The sequence below is a fragment of the Vidua chalybeata genome, chromosome 12 (genome assembly GCF_026979565.1).
Source record: "Vidua chalybeata isolate OUT-0048 chromosome 12, bVidCha1 merged haplotype, whole genome shotgun sequence".
Taxonomy (NCBI): Eukaryota; Metazoa; Chordata; class Aves; order Passeriformes; family Viduidae; genus Vidua; species Vidua chalybeata.
In genome coordinates this window covers 6881682-6896829 of record NC_071541.1, presented here as the reverse complement: position 1 = coordinate 6896829, position 15148 = coordinate 6881682, and the positions used below count along the sequence as shown (strand labels likewise).

General features: G+C 49.3%; 1 protein-coding gene across 1 annotated transcript in view; it reads right to left on the bottom strand.

Moving 5' to 3' along the window:
- PRICKLE2 (prickle planar cell polarity protein 2) overlaps nucleotides 1-9524 on the bottom strand; it is a 103947-nt gene extending 94423 nt beyond the window's left edge. The window contains exons 1-2 of the mRNA XM_053954028.1: nucleotides 9450-9524; nucleotides 9098-9183 (exon numbers count right to left, since the gene is read on the bottom strand). Coding sequence (XP_053810003.1) covers nucleotides 9098-9183; nucleotides 9450-9491 — 128 coding nt within the window. The 5' untranslated portion in view covers nucleotides 9492-9524. The remainder of the gene's footprint in view (nucleotides 1-9097; nucleotides 9184-9449) is intronic.
- Between the last annotated feature and the right edge of the window lie 5624 nt (nucleotides 9525-15148).

The following is a 15148-nucleotide window of genomic DNA, read 5'->3' as shown; positions in this document are numbered from 1 at the left end:
TTTTTAAACAAAATCTTTTACCAGCATTTTTTTCCGCCAACAAAATGCTGTGGTTTTTTATAACTTCTCATCTTGCTCTTCTCAGAGCATTCAGGGATTCTTGTCCTAGATTCCCTGTCTTGGTTGAAGGCCAAGCATCACTAGCTGAGCCAGAGGGAATATAAAAGTATCTTTCTAAGGCGCTATAGAAAAGAAGAAGAATTGGACCCTGGGAGACAATTCGCTTTTATGCCTTGGGTATTTAAGGATCAAATGCACATTTGTGAGCTGACACCAGGTAAAGAAGTGGCTTTGAGACTTTATGGCATCTAAAGAAGCCTCTCAAAGCATCTTTTTACCAACTAGAGCAAAAGAGAAATCAAGGAGCAGTGACACAACCCCTAGTGTGGCTGCCAAGACCCTGGGGACAGCAGGGCCCATGGGCCACTCCTGGTGACACCAGGGGCACTTGCAACCACTGCTCCGCTTGCAAAGCAAACAGATGAAGGCAGGGAAACAGGAACCACCCAAGACATGCTGAGGAGGTTTCCTATGGTTACTGCTGCCATGGAAAATTTTTTTTGTTGTTGTTGGCTTGATCTAAATAATCTCTGGATCCTTGGCTGCAGTATGCTTCCTGCAAAGTTGGGTTGGATCCTTAGACCTTCACCTTGCCGCTTGTGGCCACCTTTGAGCTGGTCCAGGAGCATCTCAAACCTGAACTGCTTGAGCTCTCCTCTGGACTCCTTGGAGCCTGTGACTTGGTTTCAAAGAGAAGAGGAGGAAAGAAAGTGGAGGGAGGGAGGAAGACATCCTTTACTAATTGCTCACAGCTGTGTCCAAGCAGCTCCCACTTCAGCTGCCAGGAGCTGCAGGCTCATGCTCTCCCCAACAGGCTCCAGAGCAACAGGAACTCCTCACAGGGAGAGGGACTCTCCATCCATCCACAGAGCTCTGCATAGGGATTTCAGTAATTATACTTACACACTCCCCTTATCAGCAAAAGCAGCCATTATGTTTTTTATCACCTCAGAGGCAGCATCCACACAAGGGCAATGGATAGGGGATGAAATACTTGCTGCAATGGCTGAGTACAAAGTGTCTCGCTGCGCAGTGAGAATAATTGTCACACTGAGCTCTCCAAGTGATAAGCTCTGGTATCAGGGTCCTGTGAAGAGCAGAGCCGCACGTGGGAACCAACAGCCTCTCCAGCAGCAGAGAGGAGCACCCTGAGTTTTCTGTACACCTCTCGACCCAAGCACTGGGGAACTGAGAAAGGTTCTGGCCATTGGGACTGCACTGAAGCATGTCTGGGGTCTGCAAGCATGAGAAAAATGTTCTTTACAGCCATGCTCATGAGGTTTACCCTGAAATTAGTTTTCCTCACATCAGACAATTCTGCTAATGTTACAAATTCCTTCAACATTAGATAGTGACCGCAGAGATGCTACAAGCACAGGAAGGGTCCGGCTTTCCACCACCAGGGCTGGGAGATTATTCATTGGAGAAAAAAGCAAATAGCCAAATGAGCACCACAAACTGCAAAGCCAGCTGCCAAAGGTCTCAGCTGATACTATCGGCCATCCTTAAACTCGGTGATAGACTTAGGAGCCAGACAATGAAAACGCAATTCATTTATTTGAAGAGTGACTCGCTGGTGTAATAAGGATGGATTACTGGAGGGGGTGGGGAATGAGTGGGGGAGAATGTCTTTGAAAAAGTCTAAAAGACTGCAGATTGACTTCTGAAAGGCAAACAGAAAAAGGACAAAACCAAAGAAAAACTCTTGAAAACACTGAACAGACTCTCTACAGCCGAGAGCAACAAAGAGGAGGGCAGCGCGCAGTGGGCGTCAACCAAATAGCTGCGCCCGGCCCCTCCAGCGGGGACGCCGGGTTCCAGCCTTTATCCCACCAAAGCGGTGGCTGCCAGCTTTTTCTTTCACGCCACACCACGCTGGTGGACAAAGGCCTGTTGCAAACCCTCTAATAAAGCAGTAGGAGTTTTCCTGCCTGCCCAGCACAGGCCACACGCAGCACAGCATCCCCGGGGGAGCGCGGATCCGTGCGGCCGGCCAGGGGCACCGGCGGGACGGCTCGGGAAGGGGATAAGGATGACAGCTCAGCTTTGCATGTCACAGGACCAGGGCAACTCTGCATCTCCCACCTCCTCCCTCTCATCAGCTCAGCAGAGGCTTCAACGAGCGATTTAACCCATTTCCCTGGGCTGGGGTGGGTGCACAGGGAGCTGAGGACATTATACATCCTGCAGCACTGCGCTGTTCAATCATACACCACGTCCCACTAAATCACAGCCTACACAGTTCCCAAATCCACGGCTGCAGCCCCCAGCACCAACAGCTGTCTGCTTCTAGGAGATCTCAGTGCAAGCCAACCCATCCTGCTTCCAAGTTTTGTGGGTCTCTCCTGGGCAAATCCATCTCGAAAGGCTCCATGAGGGAATTGTGCTTTGCCAGTGTCCGGCAGCACAGCCCCGTGGCTGAGGCACCAGCAAAGTTCTCGCCAGCCAAATTCTGCCTTCGGGATGCCAAACCCCACTGTGTCGTACCAGGCAGGTAAACTTCTACTCTTTGCATACCAAGAAGCAGTTGTAGTCACTTTCCAAAAAAGATCAGTGCAAAAAAAAAAAAAAAAAAAAAAAAAAAACCCAAGCCGACCAAATTTTAAAATTATTTGTTTAGAAGTAAAATATCACACAAACTCAGAATTCAGTGTGTCTGCTCTGCAGACAGCTATCCATCATCAGTGTAATTCACAATCACACCAGATACAGAATAAACCCCACAAAATCAGCTCAAATCCTGCAACAGCTTATAAGTGTTTTTTCACACCATTCATAAAAATAGAATTGCACAAGGCTGCTTCAAAACAGACAGAAAATCTACCCACATTGCCTGTTCCCTAGGAGAAATTCTGCTTTTCTGGCTTTTGCCAGCGGCTCAGTGGCAATGGAGCTAGGCAGAGCAGCTCCAGTTAGAGCAGCTGCAGAACAGGGCTCTGTGCTCAGCTGAAATTCAATCAACAAGTGTCCAAACGCCTTTGAGTTCTTGCAATACAATCCTGAGTGGCTTGTAAAGGACTTCAAACAGGCTCCCTGGGCTTGCCCGGAAACAAATACATACCTCACCTGCTCTTTTGTACATCGCATACAAAAAATTAAAGAATTTATTTTAGGCTTTTTGCCAGGGACAACACTGCCTCTGACACTGTAATGCTCTGGTAATGTGGATACTGTGTCTCCCAGCCAACACAAACAGGATACCTTATCAGTCTTGGCTGTCTTAAGTGCTGTTTCAAGTGCTGTTTCAGCAGCAGGGCACAAAGAAATGGAACCCACAAGTCAGGAAAAATGGTTGGGAGTTCCTTAAATGTAACTGTGCACTCAACATTTAGGAAAAGAATTGTCCCAGGGCAGGGCAAAGCTGATAACTACACCACAATCCACCCAAACCCCCATCCCAGTGGCCCAGCTGCCCCTGGTAAAGCTGCTATTGGAACAGTGGGAGCAGCACGAGCCATCATTCATTACCCTTGCTCTCCCTACTACTATGGGGGTGAAAGGCCCCCCCAGAAAAGTAGACCTGATTTTCCAAACACTTACACAAGTGTTTAATCTCTCAGGTGTAAGAAAATAGGACAGCTGAAGTCATTGATGCCAAGCCAAGTGCACAGTGCAGCATCCCCCTGAGCTGAGCCCCAGTGCACACAGCCACCCACACCAAACCACCCTGGGCACAGGGGCTGAAGGGCACTGACTGTCACTGAAGAACCTGGCAGGGAGTGGCTTCTCCTTTCTGAACCTGTGACCAAATAAGCACACAAGAAATAAATTAAAAACAAGCTAATGATACCAACCGCTTTGTGAAAGGCTTTAAAATCAGCAAACAAAACCAGCCTTTGATTTTTTGTTGCATCCCCTCTGCCAGGGTGAGGGTATCTATGGGAAGCAGGTGACTTCTGCCCAGCCCTAGGGACAGGAACAGGTCCCCCAGGGACAGCAGCCCCTGGGGACTCACCTCAGGAGTGCTGTGATGGATCTGCACTGGGCTAGACCTGCACTGGCTGAATTCTGCCCATTTCAGCAGGTTCCCAACTGCAAAATGATGAATTTTCTAAAACCTTCCAGGCCAGTACAATTCACCATGGCAGTGACAGGAACATCAGACTATTCAAGATAAGGTATTGCTATTCTCACATCTCCAAATCCTTTCAAATAAACATGCAAGGAAGTGTGGAATAGCTGAATCCTAAAGAAGAGAGGCACAAAGCCTGTTATTCATGCCAGGGAAAAGCTGGGAGTGTGTATGTGGAAGAGACATAACCTATGAGAAATGCTGAAAACATATGGAAGCAATAATCTGTACTATTTTTTTTTTTTGGGAGTAGAAACAAATGCTTCAGAATTTGGTGTTATTTGTTCATGTGCTGTGTTACAAATATTTTTGTTTCTGCTCTCTGGATGAGGAACTAGGCAGCAAACTGGAGATCCAAAGGCACCCAGGGATGTATACAGGAGCCTGCTGGGGTGTACCTCCCATGGGCCGGATCAGAGCCCTAGGAATGCAGACAAAGGCTGCAGACACACAGAATTTCTCACTGCTCGTGCACAGCAATCTCCAGAGCACTGAACAAACTCACAAACAAAACAAATATCCACTGCCACGAGCAACTCCCTGCCTACAGTCAACAAGGCAGAGAAGGGAGTTGCAAAATGACTTGTGCACCATCACCCAACAACATCAAACATCACAGGGCTTCTGGTCCACCACCACATTTTGGGTCACTGTCTCATGAGACACGTCTCTTTTCCTTTGTCCGTAGGTTTCTGTGATCCAGTGGTCAATCACAACCTTTTGGGCTGATCACCTGGGATCTCCAGGCAGCTCTCTCCTGAGAAGATGAGAAGTTTGTCTTTGCAGATGCTCCCTGATCCAACAAGGCCAGATGAGATCAGACTTCAGCAGGACCAACTGCAGTAGATTATAGCAAGATGCTGAGTTATGGAAATAAATAAATAAATGCTCGAAACAACTGTGTGCAGCAAAATTTGCTAATATGGAATATCACTGAATACTACATCAGGTCACTTAAATTTGCCCTGAAAGGCAAGGGCCAGGCACTGTGTGCTGTACAAACACACACCACTGATATTAAGAGCACAACCTGTGACAGCAATGTATGAAGAGAAGCAGATCTCTTCCCTGGCAAAATGTGATTCCGAGGGACAAAGATTGTGTGACGTATGCAAGGAAAAAGATGCTCCCAGAAAAGATGTAAGACATAATCTCAAATTGAAACTAAAACCCTGGCAAACCAGTCTTTGTCTTCATGTCATGTTTATTACTGCTTTTCAAATGCTTCTGCAAACCAGAAGAATAACTATGGCAACAAAGACTTCTCCAAAGGGTTTCAGACTCTATTTTTAAAATTGTCTTCTCTGTCACAGTATCCAAATTCCTTCCCTCAGAAACCAGCCGTATGCCACTGCCTCTGCAGGCTTTGCAAACCAGGTGGCACATCCCCCCTTCCTCACACCAAGCTCAAACACCATCCTGAGACCTGGGTGTCCTGCATCTATCTTTTTAGTTGGTGGGTTTGGAGAAGGCAGGGAGCAGGGAACAGCAAGGTCTGCTGAACTGCAGGAGTATTTTGGCTTTCTCCAGGAGCAAACAAACCATGGTTCCGTGTGCTAAACACATGCCAATCTCCCAACACGAAGGCTCCACTATTTTAACTGAGGCACTAAGGCTGTAATTTTACTTCACCCAGAATAAACCTGAAATTAGTTCTTCACAGTAAGCTTAACAGCAGCAAAAGTGAACCATTTGTCACCTTTAAGGTTTGCATATTCACACTAATTGCACCGGGACTAGGTTATAAATTCCCTTCCCTGCTCCTGGACCACCTCCCTCGAAGGCTTTTCTCTGCAAGACATTATGCAAAAGACACTGCTAATGGCTATTCATTCACCAAACTCCAGTGACAGCTTTATTTAATGCCAAAGCTTGTTAACAAGCTGAATGGCACACAGTTTAATGTAATGCAGATCTGATTAGAAAACAGCAACTCCAAAGGAGTTCAATTTTTATTGAATTTGATTTCCCTTTTTCCACACAAAGCCACCTTTATTAATGAGGATTTGGTTACGTACACGCCATTTCCATTTTCTAGACTGGAGCCCACACAGATGAACTCAGTCCTTTGGCACTTTGCTGACAACCCACCACAGCAGAAAGTGATGAGACGAGAGGAAGGAGTCGTTTTTCTGCTCAGCCCGTGAGAAATTCAGGGTTTTACTGGTTATAGTTTGATAGCTGTGTCTTCATGGACTTCGCCCCCAAACCTTCTCGGAAAAACCAGTTTCTTTTTCCTCTTTGGGACTAAATGTTTTAAAACTAAAAATTGAATTTCTGCCTCCCAACGAGAGGCAGAGATCTGTGGCATGCAGAAGAGAGCTTTTTGAGGGAGTAAGATGTAGGCTCTAGATGGGTTCTAGTTTAACTGAGGTGTTTTCAATTCCTTGCTTCCATCACATTAGCATTAAATATACTGACACTGCTACAGGATCATTCACCCACTACCTTGAATGTGGGATTATAATTTCAGAATAAAATTACAAAGATTCCACAAACTTCAAAAACCAGGGACGTTATTTAATTATTTAACAATCCCCTGTCATCTTTTTGCACATCACCTACACTACAGAGACCAGGCATATTCTGAAAAGAGTTCTGCAGAATACAATTTATTTTCAAGAGGTTTCCCTGTCTCAGGAAGTATGCCTGTGCTTCTAGGAATGATAAATTCAACGAATGCTCAGAGCCATCTCCGAGAATAGTGGCTGTTAAGGAAACAGAGGAACACAGGAATCTTCATCATCTAACAAAGCAATCTGCTTCCTTCAGGGAGTGCCTGCACAGATCACACCTAAAATCACAGGTAAGTAGAAAATACACAGTCCAGCATCATTAGGTATAGACCATGCCTGTCTCAGCAATGGCTTCAGTGTCTGCAAGTTTATAAATTCCCTATAGCATTATCACCACTCTGCATCTTTGAAGCAAAAACCGCCCCATTTACATTTATCAGCAAAACTCTGCCGTCATAGGATTATAAAAAGCCTTACAAATCTCTACTGGTCAATTGATCTGGATTTATACCCCTAATCTGAGGATCTCCTTGCAAACCCTTGTTTTTTTCAGTCTCATTCAGGTGAGCAGCCCCACCAATCCGTGACTCCAACATCTCCTGCACAGAGAGGGCACAGGCTCCTCAGCATGTATTCAACCTACAAACTACTGGGAATAATTTGTCTGCTTACCTATTCCTGGCATTAATAGACCACTGGCTAGTTAAAAAATGAACACATTTCCTCTCTATTGTGTTCTGGCAAATAGACTGCCTTTATTTGGTTTAATTGCGTAATTACTCTTACATCAAGGCAATTAAATGGGAATGTCTGCAGGAGGGCTTTCAGCTAATCGAGTCCTGGTGTAAGGAAACTCGGTGTAAGGTCTAACCGGCTCAGTGGGATGCAAAGCTGGAGCACAAAGGCTGCAATGCCTCTGGGGGCTGACCCCACCCATACCCAAAGGGAACCCATCCTTCTCCTGCCCCAGGGGACATAACCACTTCTTTCCTGCGAGAAAGCTGCTGGAAAAATCCACACTGTTTTAGCAAAAATCCTCTCCCATGTCTGGGGGCCCTCAGCAAAGGAGATGGTTATGGGTAGTCCTGGCAGGCTGGAGGCTCCTGCACATGGGGTTTGGCAGGATCTGGCCTAGAGGCACAGTGTGCCAACGCAGAGAGCACAATCTGAAAAGAGCTGCAACATCCCTCTCATCTGACACTCCCCAGGCAGTGGTGTGCCCCTTCTGCTGGGCCATTTGGCCTCTGGTGGGATCCTATCAAAATTCACTTAATTCTTCAAAAGCTACTGTACAGATGTGCTCTCTGACATAAGGAAACATGAAGCACAGCACAGCACATCACAAGTCCTTGGAGCAAGGGAGAAATACTGTTGGTGACCACGGCTTTTTATCCTGCATTTGAAAGTTCTCCTTGGCACTTTTAAGGATTACAAAGCGGCTCTGCAGGGACATGAGGAAATCCAGGACAGCCAGAGGACCACGGCCAGCCCCACCTGCTGCTGTGAATCCCTCAGGGCAGACCTCAGCCTATGGAACCCGTCCCACCACACCCTGGGGCAAATGCCGAAGGGAACAATGATTTGCAAGGCTAAACATTAAGATTCAACTCAACAGGAATATATCAATCCCCATCCTTGCTCTGAATCCAAGCTCTAATCTGGTGAGACACAGCTCTGAGAAGTAGGGCAGAGGCTGGAGGAACGCCAAGCACAGCAGATGCTGGAGAAAAGGGTAAACCCTGAAAATAAGGTTAAAAGGTCGCCAAGGGCTCCCTGGCCTACTAAGGCTGTGTAGAGCTCCCAGGAGCAACAGCCCAGATTTAATATCACCAAGTCCCAGATCGCACACCAACAGGAACTCATTTCGACGCAGCAGAACTTGGGGAGGGGAGAAAGGGCTGACCCAGGAGAAGGCCAGGGCTTGCTGCGCTTAGCAGGCACCGGCACTGTCAGGTTTGTAAAGAGACACAACAGAAATAACCAAAAATACCATTTTTGCCGGAGTTTCACGCAGCGGTTTGGTGCAGACCGCAAGAACCCCTTCAGCCTCATTTTTCCCACCCCACCCAGGTTGTCCCTGACAGGTGAGGGCGGCTTCAGCCCCTGGCATGACCCGGAGCAGCAGGACGAGCTCCTGACCGCACTGGAGAAGCTGCGAGTTGGTAATTGCCAAACCAGTTACCCCGGTCCCGCATCTGGATCCTGCTGCGCCCCGCACCGGCGGCGGCCACGGGCATACCTGTGTGGGGGTAGCCCACCCGTGTCCCCAGAACCCCCACCGTGGGTGGGCAACGCGCTTCGGACTAACACAAGCCCTCCCAAAGCAGCCACACCTGCACGCCGGATGCGCACGGAACTGGGAGGGCGCCGCAAAGCCCCGGGAAGGGAGAACCGCGATGGGACGGGGGCGATGGGCCGGGGGAAAGGCGGGGGTCTCGCCGGGGCTTACCTCCACTTGTGCAGGGCGAAGCCCGGGCACTGGTCCCCGCAGGTGTTGCAGGGCTGGCCCCGCTCCGGCTCCCCCGACGCCGTCAGCTGCAAGGAACAGCAGAGTCAGCGCCGGCTGCGGGACGAGGGCGACGGGAACAGGCACCCGGGGGACAGGAAAGGGGCACGCCCGGGGGAAAGGCACCCGCACGGCTGGGAGAGCGCAGGGGAAGGGCTGGAGCGGGGACGCACCCCAAGCAAGCGGCACATGGGGGCGGCGGGGACCTGCCGGAGCGGGCGGCGGGACACAGCCACAGGTTGGAGCGGGGCGGGGCGGGGGGCGAAGGGCGAGGGACCCCCCCCCCGGCACTCACCGAGCGGCTGGAGAGCCGCTTGCGGGAGCCGCGGCCGAACATGGCAGCGCTCCCGGCGCGGAGCCCGGCGCAGCCCAGCCCGAGTGCGCGGCAGCAGCGGCCGCCCCGTCCGGGCCCGTCCCGCCCCCCCGGCGGCCGCCCCTAGGCCGCGCTCCCGCCCCTCACCCGCCCCTCGGCCCGGCAGGCGCCGCCCCGGCAGCGACCGGCTGCCCCCGCCCGCTGCCGGCGCTCCCGTCGGGGTTAGCTCGATCCCCGAGCCCCGGCCGCGCTCGGCCGGGTGTGCAGCGGGCAGCGCGATGTCCTCGTTATCAGAGCTGCGTGGCGATAAAGAAGTTGAGCTCGCCAAGGGCAGAGGTGGGGCTCTGCAGGGCGCACGCTGAGGTTACCTGCGCCCTGCAGGGGGGTTTTACTGGCCCAGGCAGGGAGCGATCATCCCGGGTTCCTGCCGGGCGTCTGATCCCCTCCTCAAGGAGAACAGATTTAGCCCACAAACACGAGCAGGGTGCAGGAAGAACACTGTCGCAGGAAATATGTTCGCGGCCTGAGGTGCTGGAGCGGGACACAGAGCACCTGTTACAGCCCCGGAGCTCACGGTGCTCCCAGAGCTACTTGTGGGCCAGCAGGGCTGGGAGCTGTGATCCTGGGATCCATGGGGCTGGGAGTCTGGGATTCATGGGGCTGAGAGCTGTGATCCCAGGATCCATGGGGCCGGGAGCTGTGATCCTGGAATCCATGGGGCTGGGAGTCTGGGATTCATGGGGCTGAGAGCTGTGATCCCAGGATCCATGGGGCCGGGAGCTGTGATCCTGAGATCCATGGGGCTGGGAGTCTGGGATTCATGGGGCTGAGAGCTGTGATCCCAGGATCCATGGGGCTGGGAGCTGTGATCCTGGAATCCATGGGGCTGGGAGCCGTGGGGTTGCCCATGCATCAGCCCACTCTTGTCATACATACAGTGCACTAAAAGCAACGCCCCCCCACGCCCCTGAGGTTTGCAATCAAACAGCACATCTGGCGCAAGGCAGAGCGAAATGAACCGTGGGGAGAGGAGGAGCAGCGAACGCTTCACAGGGCACAGGGCTCCTCCGAAACTCTTCCCCAGTGGGGCTGGAGCGGCTTCGCCATTAGCATTTCACAGCTTCACCCAGGGTTGTGGTTGTTTGCAGATCCTGTCAGCTCCTTCCCCTCCTTCCCTGCCTCTTTGTTCCCTTGCCTTGCTGCCTCACAGCTGGTTAAAATGGTAACCCTTTGATAATTTCTTTCTTTCATTTAGTCAGTTCTCATTTTTGTCAATTCTTCTCTTGTATCTTCTTCCCTGGGAGGCTGAAATGAGGCTGGGAGCTGTGTAGCTGAGGTGGCCTTTTGAAGAGTCTCAGACAAAAAGTTTCAGGGAGATTTTCACTCTTTCCTGCCATAAATACTGTGCTTCCTTAAAAAACAAAACAAAAAAAAAAAGCCTCCAACAAACCAAAAACAGACAAACAAACAAAAAAAACCCAAATAAAACAAACAAACCCAACCTAAGGAAAAAAAAAAACCCTCCACATAGAGAATTTTATCATGGAGAAAATTTCCTTCTTCATGGGCTTTCTTCATGGCACTGAGAAAATATTAAATACTCCCTGCTCTGTTTTTCTGTGGTTGCTATTTTTACCTTTCCAAAACCCTCCAAGCTTCCCTCTATTGCTCCCTTCTGCTAAAGTTCCTCATCATTTTCCTTCTTGGTTTCTCTCCCAGTTTCCAACTCATACAGTGGTGCATGAATATATTATAAACTCTCAAGGGAAGAGGCAATCTCTCCAAGTATACATTTCATCACACAGTGGGCAACTGGCTGCAGACGGGTTTGACCTCATATTGAAACATCTCAAGCCTGTATCCAATGTCTAATACAATATCAGGGTGCTGAGTTACTGTTAGCTCTACAGAAGGACAATGGGATTTCAAGGAGCGGCTGTCATGCAAGAGAAGGCCTGAAAATCTCCAGCACTTTGAGTGTCTTGCATAAGATTCAGAATATTTAAAACTCCAATTAAAACTGCTGAAATAAAAGCAGTATTGGATACAGGACTTATAACAAGATTCAACGTGCTGTGGGAAATGCTTTAAAGGTGACCTGCAAATCCTCTTTAATTGCTCTGCTGTTGCATGAGATGCTGTGCGCCCTCAATAACAGGGCTGGTGAGGACATCTGCTATGAGTTTAAAACAGCAAATGTAAGTCAAAGTTGGAGGATAAATTCCTTGGAGGTGTGGCTGTACTGAATCACAGCTCCAGTCTTCTGATGAAGATGCAAGTCCTAAATTGCTACCTAAAACAAGGCTGGCTGGTTCCCTCCCAAGCTGTCCATGAAGCTGCCAAACTTCCCTGTCACCCTGCTTGCTTGTGTCCTCCCGGCTCATGCCAGCAGATAGTGCAGGCACAGGGGAGGATCTGAACATCAAGGCTTGCATCAGCGTGTTCAGAAGAGGGAAAATGAGGGCTCAGCCTGGGAGTGCAGAAGATGCAGATAAGAGGGGTGAGGGGTGCTCACTGCTTCTGCTCTGCTGTGCCTGCAGAGGGGTCTGGGGGAATCAGGTCCACGCAGAGCCATAAAAATGTTCGGGTAGCACAGACCCCAGTGAAGTCAGGTCTTTAGGGACTCCTGGGCACCTAAGTATCTCCTGGGAACAACAATTTCTCTCTGGTCTGAGACATCCAGGGCTATTCGGGAGGACCCCATCCAATTTTAGGGATGCTCAGATGCTCCATCTCTGTAAGGAAACAAGCCAGGCCAGAACATCATCTCTGGGATGCATTCGGGAAAGGGAGGGGATACATTATCTCATTGGCCTGAATGCTCCTCTTCTCTTTCCTCCCCCAGAAAAGCTGCCAAGAGTAAAGATCTCTCAGGAAATAAACTCCCACTCCCTTGTTCTCACCATGTGCAAAGGGGATGATGCACCATCCTGGCATGGCTGGGTAGGCAGGGGACAGCAACACAGCTCCAGCCCTACCTGTGCTACCATGAGAGCTACTTTCAAAAGGGGATTTTGCATGATTATTTTTATAGATATGGAGATCTTCCTCTTGAGTGGAGGCAGACTCAGCTTGGAGGTGGGGGGTGTCAGATACTGCTGTCAAATAGGCTCAGAAACAGACACACATGTATAATACATGCTAGACAGTTTGGCTGACAAATTATTGTTTCTGCTGTCACTTAAATTGTTCCATGCGTGATCTTCCACTCCCATTTCTGTTTCAATCAAACCTGCCTAGGGATGACTCTCCTTCCAGCCCTTCTCATGACTAAACCAGTTTAAAACCCAGTTTGCTCCATTCATGCACTGTGAGTTGGACCCATTTCCCTTTTGAAGTTGTGGAGGGAAATTACAGGGATGCTCTTTGCTTCCTGCTTCCTGTTGTACCTGATACTACCAAAATAATTATGATGAAAATCAAAGAGCTCAGGGAGAGGTAAAATACAGCTCCTGCATTAGCTTTTGGTCACAAGGTAGGTGGAACAGGGACTGGCATGGGATAGATCTGTGCAGAAGAGCAGCCTGGGATGCAGGGCAGAGCTGTCATTAGGGCTCTGTTCTCCTGGTGGCCTCCATCCCGTGTGGGACACCAGCATGTGCAATAGCAGCAGTGATTGTGTCCAAGCCCAGTGGGCAGTCCTTACCACCTGGGAAGAGGAGCTGCAGGTCCACAGCAGTAGCTGCAACCAGGGGATGGGAAATATGGGGATGACTTGTGCCACCAAAGACCATGGAAAGTCTGCCTCCAGCTCTGGTCCAGCAGCTCTGGATGGGAGTTAGCTGGCAGACAAAACAGTTTTGTGTTTGAAGCCAGGAAAATTTGCTAGTCTTTCCAGGAAAGTGCCCCTGACTTTTCTATCCTGCAAACCATGTCTCATGTCAGGAAATCACCTCCAAAATACTCACATGCAGGAAGCTCTCAGCATCCCTCCATCAGCTCTGACACCCCTGTGCCTCTTACAGTCCAGCCCTGACCATCAGCACCAAGGCAGGGGTAGCACCAACAGCAAGCAGTGGAGTAAGGCAGAAAGCAGCTCTCATTTTTATGCTGGACCCATCCATTTCTCCCCTCTGTGATGTCAAGGTGAATTTGGCTGTTACAGACCGAGTCTGTTCCCTCATGGTTCCTCCTGCCAGCAGCCTGTGCAGGTGAATTACAGCTCAACATGAATCCTGTCTCCATCTAGCACCCTGAAGGTAATAAATGTCTGACTGTTATTAGGAAGTTATTGTCTGAAGCCTTTCAAACAGCAAAAGGAGGGTTTAAAAATACCTCTAAGTGCCACAGCTGCTGAAGGAGTGCGATGGGGACTACACATCTGATTTGCTGCATCATTCCTCCACCAAGCCTCCTTCTTCCTGGGTAAATGTGCCCCCATGAGGGTCTTTTAGGAGTTCTCAGTGTTTCCACTCATTCCAGCTCCAAGATTTGCGATTACTGCAGGCAGAAAAGGCTGTACATAAACCCAAATTTGAGGTGGGGATATGGAATTTCAATCTGTGCTGTGCATAACAGGAACCCAGGCCGGGATGAATCATGCTATGTTACTTTGGTTTTAAATTTTTTTTGCACTGCGTAGGATTTTCTGGGGCATATTCCATCAGGCACTTAATGGTCAGATTCACTTGGAACGTTTATTACACGGATACTTTGCAGTACACACACTTCAAATGTCACAAATGGCAACAAAGTGGGCTTAGCAACTTAACAAACCCTTCTACAAGTTCTTAGATCACCATACATTTTCTCAGTGCTCTTTATCACAGCCATTTGACTATTACTTTTTTTGTTAGATTTCTCTGTTCTGAGGTATTTTGATTAAAAAAGTACTGAGTAATTGCACCTTTTTTCTTTCATCAATACACTCATTTGTAAATATCCCAGGAATTTTTTTTGTGTCCTCCCACCCAGGAATGCAAATGGCCATTATGTGCTCCCCAAGGTATCTCCAAATAACCCTTCTCCTTTTAACCTTAGGATTTTATTGTGTTAGTTGCTAGGTAACTGAGTAAGATTTATAGCCATCTATTGTTAATTTTGAAGGCGGTCTTCAATTTCCCTGTAAATAGCATTTGGGAGTTGGGAGTCCACACCAATAAAAACTTGGAGCCCAGTCCCACTCTGTGGAGAGGAGCACCTGCTATGAAATGCAGAGTCAAGTGGAGACATAAAACTTACCCTCTCAAAAAGGGACCTGCCCCTTTCAGACTGGGCAGGCTGGGCATTGCTGAGGTGCTGGAGGGACCCTGGCCTCTGATGCCAGCGTGGCAGAGTGTCACAGGCCCCCTTCCCTCCTTCCTGCTCCTTTCCAACCCCTCTGCTCATCCGTCAGGCTGTTGATCTCCAGAATGAAATGCCAGTGCTTCAGCTTTTCCCAGATCTGTATTTCTCTGCTGTCAAGCTCAGGAACCCCTCAGCACAGCTCCCCCAGCCTCTCTGACAAAGGGGGTGGGAGATGGCCCCGATTCACGTGGTTGCTTAATGCCTTTCAATTTGAGGCTAAACAAAGCAATCAGGTGGGACTCCGCCAATTTGCACACAACATCCTAGTGCTATAGCAACAAGTAACTTTCTACTATCTCCCCTCACTCCCTGGGGCTCTCTTTGGTGCAGCAGAATGATTTGCTTTATGCTGTAAATTCACACTTCTGCCATGCTACTTTGACTTTTCAGGAACA